At 40.5% G+C, this 11,898-nt stretch overlaps 1 protein-coding gene across 4 annotated transcripts in view; it reads left to right on the forward strand.

Moving 5' to 3' along the window:
* Nucleotides 1-11,033, forward strand: part of FGF9 (fibroblast growth factor 9) — a 45,691-nt gene extending 34,658 nt beyond the window's left edge. For 3 of the 4 annotated variants that reach the window (XM_081860820.1, XM_081860821.1, XM_081860822.1), the window contains exon 3: nt 6,932-11,033. In XM_081860820.1, coding sequence (XP_081716946.1) covers nt 6,932-7,177 — 246 coding nt within the window. In that variant the 3' untranslated portion in view covers nt 7,178-11,033. The remainder of the gene's footprint in view (nt 1-6,931) is intronic. The other variant, XR_014156164.1, reaches the window with a different exon arrangement.
* The last annotated feature ends 865 nt before the right edge of the window (nt 11,034-11,898 follow it).

Consider the following 11,898-nt stretch of genomic DNA (forward strand, 5'->3'; position numbering starts at 1 on the left):
TTTGACGTGTTTTCAGACTGCCTGGTTGGCAGGAGCAGGGACTGAGCACAGGAGCTCACCCTGTTGCGGGGATTTGAACCACCGACCTTCTGATCGGCAAGTCCTAGGCTCTGTGGTTTAACCCACAGCGCCACCCGCACAGAACACATACTAAAGCCCTGAACCTCAATACTTTGGGACCAGGTCTCTTGCAAGCCAGATAGCTGAAACTGGGACAAATGCTCCCCAAAGCCCAAATTCTGTGACTTATGCAATAGCTCTGGTGTATTCATAGGCAGAGCTGTCTGCAGAAGTTGGGGGTGGGGGAGAGAATCGAATGGCCAAAGCCCTGGTAGCTCATGACAGCAGTTCAAATAGTGTGTGTGTATGTTGCTTATTTTTCTGCAGGCGGGTTTTGCTCTTGGTCAGCTTTCTAAAACAAGGATTTCCCCTCCCACTGATTCCAATGAGAGGGGAATTAAGTATGCCAGTTGGGGGCATGTCAGACAAATAGGAGGGCTATTGATCCAGTGAATCCAAAGTTCCCCATGATCTGTCCCCAGAATGCCTCCTTTTTGCCCTTTTTGCCCCAGGGCCTCTGATGGCAAAGGAGGGGGCAAACCAGGGAGATTTCTGCAGCTGCAAGGAAGATGGCGTCATGGACAGATCTCCTGTGCTCATGGGTCTCCCTCTCTCTCTTTCAGAAAGAGGGACCATGCTATCCTATGGCCTCTTGGATGCCTTCCTAAGGACCAGAGGATTACAGACTTAACATTATATTCAATCAATATTGGGTTTTTGCTGAAGCGCTTGTTCCCCATTTTTATTTGAGGGGGGGAAATGTTATGGAAGTAATTTTAGCCATTTTAATAAGGCATAACAGGGTTGAGTAAAACCAAGTCTCTTCCCCCCTTCCCCTCCTTCCTTCATTTACAGCCTTACAAAAATAGTAAAGTAACTCCACAAATACGTTTGCGATTCAAAGCTTGAGTGCTGGGTATTTTTGCTCTCAGGAAAGGTCCACATGACATCAAGCAAAGATGGCTGCCTGTTATCTGACCTCCTCACTCATCAGTTCAGTTGAAATTTTAATAAATATGTAATTATCTATTAAGTATTTGACATAAAGTGTCATCAAAATTGAAATTAACTGTGTGGATAAAGCCTTAACCAATTACAAATGGATTCCTGTGTGGGAGATGCATGCAGCAATTGTCCAGTGTTTGTGGGCTTAGATGTATTTTATTTGAAAGGTGAAACAGTTGCTTTCAGCCTATTTTTGAGGCAAAGCTGTATGGAAGGATTTTTTTTTAATTTAAAAAAATTCTAGAAATGTCTGTTAAAGTAAATCATGCAACAAATAAACTCCTCTATAACTTATATTGTTAAGTATTAGGTTAGCAATGTAAGTATTTGTTATGTATTGCTTCTAAAGTGACCTCAGATTGGGTAGGGTGGGGCAAAAATGAAGGGAAAATTGTGAAGGCCAACAGAGCTAAAAAACATTATATTTTATATAAAGGATCATTGGCAGCCAGAAAGTTTACATAGTCTTCCTTGATATTTGGGGCATTTTTCTGAAATGACTGGAATAAAAGCATGCTGTGGCTCTCATGATGGTTTTGAGTTCACTGTTCCCACCATCCCCAGCCAATATGTCTAGTGGTCAAGGAGGATGGGAGTTGGAATGCATCACTCAAAGGGCAAAGAAGAACGGACTCTGCACAGTGTGGTGTAGAGCATTGTACTAGGACTTGTGAGACCAGGGTCCAAATCTCCAGTTGGCCATGAAGCTCATTGTGTGACCTTGGACCAGACACTGCCTCTCAGCCTGACCTACCTAACAGGCTTAGTGTGGGGATTAAAGGAGGAGAGGGAGAACCATGTACACCCCCTTGAGCTCCTTGGCAAAGGAGATGGGATTTAAAAGCAATAAATAATAATTATTTTTTAAAGGGGGGTAGTATAAAAAACAAGTGCTGAGTTAGAAAGAACATGAACAGCTGTCTTTTATTTATGGGTGGACAGGTTACTTTCTCTCAGCCTAACCTGCTCCATGGGGTTTTAAGGCGAGGAGAAAATGGGGAGGGAGAGAACCATACACACTACCTTGGCAGCTCCTGGAAGGAAAGGTGGGGTCCAAATGTAATTGTGAGTGAGCAAATGTGTGTGTGTGTGATAATTTATATGCATCAATGCAAGCATAGAGATAATTACTATTATTTAAACAGAAATACATATCTTCCTCCTCTTCTTTGGCAATCGCTCGTAGCCGAGCAAGATTGTCTTCCATAAACAACGTTTTAACAATGGGTCTGTAAGTGACTGTGGAGGCCAATTTTGGATCCACACGTCCTTCCACAGTGGGGACATAGGTTTCTGGGAATTGATCACGGTGAGGGTTTGCCAAGTGTGCCTTCCTCTTAGCATGTTTCTCCCTTGCGTCCTGAGTTTGAGCGTCTTCAAAGCCCAAGTCACCTTTGGTAAAGGCTGTTCTCCAACTGGAGCAAGCCAGTGTTTCCCAGTTGTCAGTGTTTATACTACATTTTTAAAGATTTGCCTTCAGAGAGTCTTTAAACCTCTTTTGTTGACCACCAGCATTATGCTTTCCATTTTTAAGTTCGGAATAGAGTAGTTGCTTTGGAAGATGATAATCAGGCATCCGCACAACATGACCAGTCCAACAAAGTTGATGTTGAAGAATCATTGGTTCAACACTGGTGATCTTTGCTTCTTCCAGTACACTGACATTGGTCTGCCTTGTCTCCCCAAGGATACATCTCACCATATTGGAAGAGACTGTGACCATGTGAGCTGTGTCTGACATGCTCAGTCTGCTCTCCAGGTGTTAACTGTTGATGAGCCACTTCAAGGCCCTTCTTACACTCCCTTCTTATGACTCTTTAACTATCTTAAAAATAGACTTGGACTGAACAGACTTTGAAACAGAAGATGCTTTCACACAGCGGGCTGCCCTCTTGTAGCCCTTTAGAGGAGGACCCATGGTCACTCTTTCAGTGGCACAGTTAAGTTGTAATATGTCTACTCAAATTCCTGGTTAGCTCATGTGTATGAATGAGGCTGATGTCTGGATGATTTGCAGTAAATTGGCAAGGGTCCAATTACATCTGCAGAGCACCCTGTTGGTAAGGCTGTCCTAGGAGATATCCCCCAAAAGATAGCTGGTGGTGACATACATGTGGTAATAATCCCCCCTCCCCCAATTCAAAACCATTTGAAAGAAGTACCTCCTAATGTAAGGTCTCCAAACAAAGAAGGAGACACAGATTATTTATATATGGTATCAATTTACTCTTTTAATTATGTAGTTGGAACTAAATCAGCAACTCTTTACTGGAAGTGCATTTTATAATACGGAGCCTGAGGAGTAAAGTAAATTGCAAACTTTTGCATGTTTGGAATTGTTACATTTCTCCTCGTACCTTTTAAAATTATTTGCTCCATAGGAGCAGAGTTTACAAATTTTTCATCCAAAGTATTCCATGTGATGTCACCCTTCCCTTCAGTTTACTAACGCATGGCAACACTACAATGGGGAAGACTGAAGGTTTCGATGTTGTAATTGCTGTTTTGTTCTAGCTGTGAAAATTCAAAACTGGAAAAGGGTTTGTAGTAGGTTGAACACAATCATAATTGATTTAAAGCTTCTAGAATAGCCCTTTTTACAAGCTTGCTCCCTCCCCCCGATGATGTTGGACCACCCCTCCCACCACCCCTGACCATTATGGGATTGTTGTTGTGGTGGTGGTGGTGGTGGCATAACAACATCTACGGGTCTAAAGTTGGGAGCAGCAGTTATGGAGAAAAAGAGAACTGTTCTTAAGAGATGTATCTTGGTTTCAAATTAACCTTATATGGGTATTTATGATTCAGGAAAGCAAAGAAAGACATTTAAGAGGATCTCTCTCTTTAAAACCCGAGAAGTTCAGCAGCGCACATCATGTGATGCTTGCAGATAGCAGAAAAAACTTCATTTGAATGAGTTTTACGCCTCCCCTCCCAACACACAGAGCCCAGCACCCACCGACTACTTCTTCTCAGCATCTGCTTTTGCAATTGAAAGAATATAAAGTAATTTTTAAAATTGCTCCAAGAAATGTGTAGACTGCAAGAGCTGTATTTACAGACTATTCAACAAATATAAAGAAGACATTGATTACAAAGCTGCCAGCATTCTTCTCTCTCAATAAGATATGGGAGGCTGTTAGAACACATTCAGCTTCTACCTATTGTTGTGCCAGCTTCTGTGGGCAAATCCTCTGGTACTGCTGTCTTCAGATTTTAGGTTGGAACCAATGCATTGGTGGTCATGGGTAAAGAACATTTCATCACACCACCACTCCCGAGCCACCTATGCAGTTGGTTTTTTTATATAGATTTTAATACCCTGCCCTTCATGGAAACACACAGGGTTGCATATAACAATGGATACATTAAGGTAAAGGTAAAGGTACCCCTGCCCGTACGGGCCAGTCTTGACAGACTCTAGGGTTATGAGCCCATCTCACTTAAGAGGCTGGGGGCCAGCACTGTCCAGAGACACTTCCGGGTCACGTGGCCAGCGTGACAAAGCTGCATCTGGCGAGCCAGCGCAGCACACGGAAACGCCGTTTACCTTCCCGCCAGTAAGCGGTCCCTATTTATCTACTTGCACCCGGGGGTGCTTTCGAACTGCTAGGTTGGCAGGCGCTGGGACCGAGCAACGAGAGCGCACCCCGCCGCGGGGATTCGAACCGCTGACCTTTCGATCGGCAAGCCCTAGGCGCTGAGGCTTTTACCCACAGCGCCACCCGCGTCCCTAATGTATTAATGGATACACTAATAGCAATGTATTAATGGATACACTAATAGCAATGAGTCTGACCAAACTGCGGGAGGCAGTGCTCTGGTCCATGGGGACACGACTAAACGACTAAACAACAACAATATTGTTATTGTTATTAATATTGCTATATTTAAATTTTCCATTTCAGTTCTTTGAGGAAGCAAAGGTGGATTATATTTGTGCAGGTGGTGAGGAATGGGGGATTGGAGGAGGAATATTTTTAGATGTCTTATTCACTAAATGAAAAAAACTCAGCACTAATCCATTAATGAGCACAACAGTGACTAAAAATAAAAAGAGAGAGGACACAACAGATTACGATGCAGAATTTAAAACAGCAATAACCATTTTTTAAAAAATCAACTATCAGTATATTTAAGTACATATCGCAAAAAACAGATAATTTAAAAATGTAATAAAAATGTCTTCGTCTGCAGCCAAAAAAGACCTAAAGATTGGCTCTAGATGAAGCTCTCTGGGGAGTTTCACAGATGAGGTGCCATCACTGAAAAGGCCCTCTCTCTGATTGCCTTGTCTCATGAGACTGGGACCCCTAAAAAAGAGATTCTGAAGTAGTGTTTGAAAAGGGACAAAATTTATTATTATTATTATACAAATTATATTATTATATTATTATACAAATTATATTATAATTATTATATTATACAAATTAAATTATATTATTATTATACAAATAATTACAGACAGCTTTCAGTCGTTACTACGAAAAGAGCGGATTTTCTAGAAGTGAACTCAAAACCATCTAGCTTGAACTGGAGTAGAGCGCCATACCATTTCTTATTGAATGAATGTTTTATTTTGCGCTCTGATGCTAGCAATCAAATCAACACAGGACAACCCCTTTTCAGGCAACAGTATCATTTTTAATTTCTGCCTGTGACTCTAAAATTTACATGGACAGTTATTTTCTAAAACAGTCCCTCAGTGTACAGCAGGGTCAGGGGACCAGATGTCGTTGGCCTGTTATCCCTATCATCTCTGACCATTGACCATGTTGACCATTGGCCAACAACATCTGGAGGACCAGAGGTTCCCCATTCATGGTGCAGAGCCAGAAAGTTAGCCAGAGATAGAGATACTACTGAAGAATAATCAAATGTAATTTGAAAGCAGTATGGGGAAGAGAAACAAGAGGAATGAGACTGCCCCCACATAGTGACTGGGAGTGGATGCCAAGACCATATAACACCAGTCCTGAAAGACCTACATTGGCTCCTAGTACGTTTCTGAGCACAATTCAAAGTGTTGGTGCTGACCTTTCAAGCCCTAAATGGCCTTGGCCCAGTATACCTGAAGGAGCATCTCCACCCTCATCATTCAGCCCAGACACCGAGGTCCAGCTCCAGGGGCCTTCTGCGAGAAGTGAGGTTACAGGGGACAAGGCAGAGGGCCTTCTCGGGAGTGGCGCCCGCCCTGTGGAACACCCTCCCATCAGATGTCAAGGAAATAAACAACTATCTTACTTTTAAAAGACATCTGAAGTCAGCCCTGTTTAGGGAACTTCTTAATGTTTGATTGTTTCTTCTTTTTCTTTATACTTTATTGAATTGCAGTAGCAGAAACCAAACAATATCACAAGAAAAATAGCAAATTACAAAAAGGAAAATAAAAAAAACACACACAAAATACACAGAACCTTGACTTCCCTCCACCCATGTTTGCCCTCCTTCCCTTAATCTTCTTTCATTTGTTGTGTTATTAGTATTACTTTGTTTTTATTCCACTTCAATCTATTTCCTCAATATTTCTACCCTGTAATCTTCAGGCCAGAAACTAAGTGGAGTCTGGTATAATTGGAAATTGGAACATCCAACTTCCTGTATTGGGATCTTTTTAATGTTCAATTGTTTTATTGTGGTTTTAATATTCTGTTGGGAGCCGCCCAGAGTGGCTGGGAAAACCTGGCCAGATGGGTGAGGTATAAATGATACATTATTATTATTATTATTATTATTATTATTATTATTATTATTCCCAAATGGCAACCCCTGGTTTTTCTAGATGGCATTTGGCAATAAGTAATTAAATATGTTGCTAATTCCTTAATGCTTCTCTCTCTCTCTCCCTCCCTGTTTCTGTTCACAGGAAAAGCTAACCCAGGAGTGTGTATTCAGAGAACAATTTGAAGAGAACTGGTATAACACATACTCATCAAATCTATATAAGCATGTGGACACTGGAAGACGATATTACGTTGCATTAAATAAAGACGGGTCTCCGAGAGAAGCGACTAGGACTAAGCGCCATCAAAAATTCACACATTTTTTACCTAGACCGGTGGATCCAGAGAAAGTCCCTGAACTATATAAGGATATTTTAAGCCAAAGTTGACAAAGACGTTTCCTTCACTTGTGAGCCCTTAAAACGAAAGTAACCACTATAAAAGGTTTCATGCGGTGGGTTCTTAATTGATTAGCTGTGTCATCGCATCAGCTCCACTGTTGCCAAACTTTGTCGCATGCATAATGTATGATGGAGGCTTGGATGGAACATGCTGATTTTGTTCTGCACTTAAAGGGGTTTTGTCTTCCTGGAGGAGTGCCTATTGCCCACTCGCTTGGTTTATTATGAGAGGAAGGAAGGAAGGAAGGAAGAGTGAGAATGTGTGAGAGCGGAAAAAAGAAAGGAAAGAGGATGAAAGAGAGAAGCTGGAGCAAGAAGGAAGGGGGAGGGGGAAAGGCCTGATGCATGCTGGGAAATAGACACGCTTTTAAATTTTTTGATCCATTGTACTTCATCCTATATCAGCATAGCTGCCATACTTTGACTCATCAGGAATTTTGGCTGGTGGCCTGCTCAAGTGTACGCTGCATTTATAAAAAAGAAAACGAAGAGAAAAAAAAGAAGGCATGGAGGGTTCGGTCTTACTTAAACAAACAAACAAACAAACAAACAAACAAACAAAAAGAGACTTACTATTTTTTTTGTTTGACTGCTCAAGTGGGAGCCACCCCTCGCTGAATTTAAAAGCAAAGACCTCCTAGGTGAAAAAAACGAGAAAAGATTAAAATAAAAATAAAAAATAATAAAAAGTAGTAAAAAAAATACATAAAAAAGTTTAAATTTATTTATAGAAATTCCAAAGGCAACATTTTATTTATTTTATATATTTATTTATTATATAGAGTTTATTTTTAATGAAATATGTACAGGCCAGATAGGCAGTTTGGAAGCTTTAGGCTCTGTGAAACATTTCGACAGTGAAGGCCGCTCTTGAACCTGTGATAAAACTCATGCAAGTCAAACATAAAAGGTGCATGGAGGCAAAGAGAAATCTAGCGACCCTAATGTACTAAAGGCGACAATCTCCTTTGTGCCCATATTATTGTAAAAGTATGCACAACCACTCATGACACAGAGAGCTCACTCTTCTGACTGCTTGTTTCATAGCTTAAACTCTCCCCTCCCCCTCCTCCCTCTCCAAGGATTAAAGATAAAAATGGGTCTTCAAAACTTTAATTCTGTGTCTGTAATATTTCCTCTTTGGTAAGTCGACTTATTCCATCTTTGTAAGCTTCACAGTTGTGAAAAGAAGAAAGAGAAAAGAAAATAAGGGTTGGTATATACTCTACTTGTTAAAACCTACTGCAGATAATACCAAAGCTAAATGATAAATATGCTCTTTTTATTTAAGCAGAATGCCAGAAACATCCTAATATTGACATTTTGTACTAATTAAGGTTTTCACAACTAGTACAAGAGGCCCGGGGCAAGGTTCACTCTTGTAAACTTGTTTAATTGTGCACTTGACTATCTACTCTGAAATTACACAAGTTCCATAGGGGTTATTACTGTAACATCTTTTATGGAGAAAAAAAATTTGCTTTCAGTGTGAACTGTCATAATACATATTAACACCCTTCTTAAAGTAAGACTCTTGCAAATGAAACTAATAAATCTCTATTGAGAATTGCAAAGAGGGGGAAAGTACTATACTCGTTTTATTTCAAGTTATCTTCCATATGTTCCTGGAGTGTATCGTGAGGCAGGCTCTGCTACATATACTGTATGCCGTTAGGACTGTGTAACGTAATAAGTGCAAACACACCTTTCGTTAGGGGTTGTAATTTTGGAACTTGCTCATAGAAAAGAGCCCCTGGGAATAGCTGAGTCAGAAGTGCTGTCAACAGCTGCATCCCAAAGGCACTATGTTTGTGTACCATTGTGCAGAGTTACTGTACAAGGTTTCAGCTCAGCCTGGTTTGGGTTGTTGCCTGGATTCTATTTAGTTTGGAAAGTTGTGCATCCATCTCCGTATGAATGATGCATAATTCCTTGGGTTGCAGTGATGCTTAAAACAACTGAAGCACGTCTAAGCACTTCTGATGCCACTTGTTTTGGTTGATACTGCATGTCATTCTGGGACCGTACAAGTTTTACTTGAGTTTTCCGGTGCAAGTATTAGCAAGTAGTTTCAAGGCTCTGGTTGCCTCCAACGAGCTTGTACTCAGAGTAGACTCATTGAAATGAGTAGTCATTTTCGTTACTTTCAACTGGTGTGTTCTGAATATGGCTGTCACTAGAGACAAGCCTAAAATTTTCCCCTAGCTGGAGTAAGAAGGGACTTTAATGCACAGAGGGTTGTATCAACTAAGTCATGCACAGAACAGACCCATAGACTTAGCAACAACTAACTCAAGCCCCTTGATTTCAGTGGGTCTACTTTGAGCATGCCTCCGTTGGAGACAAACTAAATATATTAAGTACTGCTTATGAACAAATTGGAGATAACCATCAATATGTTCAGAATGAATTCAGCATTCCTTCACTCAGTTGCAAGCTGCACAAGATGAGTTTACATGTTCGGTTTTGGGGCGTGGGGAGCACATTACATTCCACATGGGGCTACAAATGAAAATTATATGCCCATGTACAGTTCTTACCCCTCTCTCACCACTCTTTGTATCTCTTTGATACAAAGTCAGTCTTCCCCTTATTATTATGTCATGTATCTGTATGTTTCCACACCCTTGTGGAATATCAACCTGTGTTCTGGACAAGGGCTGAGGAATTATGATGTCAACACAGGTGTGTTTAATCATTATGGGAGAGGTGGAGAACTCAACATGGGGCTGGGATTTTCAGAGGCAGCCTTGAGTCAAGTGTAATGTGTAGTTCTGCCCTTTTGGCTAGCCAGTCCATCCTATCCAATCTTGGGTAATTTTTTGATGCAACTATCCATGATACACTGAAGAGATCTGTTCCACATATCTGATAGCTAAAATTTATTATGTGAGCACCACAATGTGTGCAGTCACTTACTCTGAATGGGATCAGAATAAGAAAACTATTCTTTCATTTAAAATGAAAATCTTAATGCCTGTTGCTTCTTGGCCCATAGTACAATCAGACTCAAGACTTTACCAGTGTATAGTAAACCGTTGAATATTAGCTTTGGGCTAAATCTTTCAAAGTAAATAAATGACAGCTAGGTTAATTCCACGGGATGTTGGACATCTAATTGTCAGAGCATTTCTGCTTACATTCAACACATATTGACTTAATTGATCAGGACTTTGTTTCTGTTTAAGAATTTGATAACAGTTCTTCTCTTATAGATCAAAACCCACTTCATGACGACCCTTTTTCTTTTTGCTGCCTGCCTGGGATTTTGAAAATGGGAAGACTGTTAAGCAGTTGAAAAGCCACCATACTGGGCTGTGTATTAGTTGGGTGGATCACAAATGGTGCAGGCCTGCTATAAGACCACTTTAATTGGACTAATTCCACCAGAATCCTCAATAGGACTATCATTGTAAATTACTTTGAAATTGTGTTTTTAATAACCAGAACCAGAAAATGATTATCCTTCGAATAAACGAGTTAAAGGACATACAGCATGTTCAGCATCTAACAGTAAAAGATATATATACATATTGCATAAGGTGGATTCAAGTAGCAATAAGTATCTGATTTTGCACTAAGTCCACAAAAATGTTAAGGACACCCATAATAGCTAAGGTCAAACTTGCCATGAACTTACAAGAATAATAAGGTCATACTTTTTAGCCTTAATGTGGAATTTGCTGGTATTTTTTATCATAGACAGATCATTAATATTACTTAACATGTTTTTTATTTAATTTATTTTTTGTATTTTTTAAAGAAAGGACTAAAAGTAAGCAAGAAAAATGTTATGACTTTATGGCAGTTGATGCAATAAACTGTAATCAATTTATTCAAATAACCCATAGTGCTGTGTATATACCTATTGGATTTTTGTAGATACGGAGTTATGATATACATTATCTTGGTACAACACAAGGTAGCAGGCTACTCAGCCTTTTCTATTAGCATATAACGGCAGTCGAATGAAAGCTTGGTTGGTCACTTCTAAGTCCTCCATGGAATAATTCCAAAATAGAACTGGGGAAAAATACGCTCCCTTTATAAAACAAGATGAACAGTGTGCGATTAAATTTCATGGAGTCCTCAAATGCAGCAGTAATATAGAGGCTTGGGACCTCATTCCCTTCCTGAATACACAGACATTCACCTTTGCATCAAAGCTGGTTTGCCTGTCTGCAAAACATCAAATATGGATCGTGTTCCATCAGTTTCCTGATTTCACTAATACAGTGGTATCTTGGTTGTCGAACTTAATCCGTTCCGGGAGTCCGTTAGACTCCCTGAACTGTTCGAAAACCAAGGCGCGGCTTCCGATTGGCTGCAAGAGATTCCTGCACTCAAATTGGAAGCCGCGTTGGGCGTTCGGCTTCCCAAAAACGTTCGCAAACTGGAACACATACTTCTGGGTTTGCAGCGTCCGGGAGCCAATTTGTTTGGCCACTAAGCCGTTCGGGAACCAAGGTACCACTGTATAGATGGTTGGCTTACTTCTCATAGATAGCAAATAACCAGGGCCACACCTTCTACTGCTGCAGTTTGATGTCTTGGAAATAAGTATAGTGAGTGGGGGAACACGGGAAACTTTTATTACCACTATTCCAGTGCTGTGGGGGAAAAAAGGCTTCGTATATTCTAGCGCTCTCCATCTCTGACACCTCTTTAAAATTCACACGGCAACTTGGTGTTAATATACTTGACAACAT

This window comes from Podarcis erhardii (genome assembly GCF_964252035.2).
Source record: "Podarcis erhardii genome assembly, chromosome: 4".
NCBI classification, from domain to species: Eukaryota; Metazoa; Chordata; class Lepidosauria; order Squamata; family Lacertidae; genus Podarcis; species Podarcis erhardii.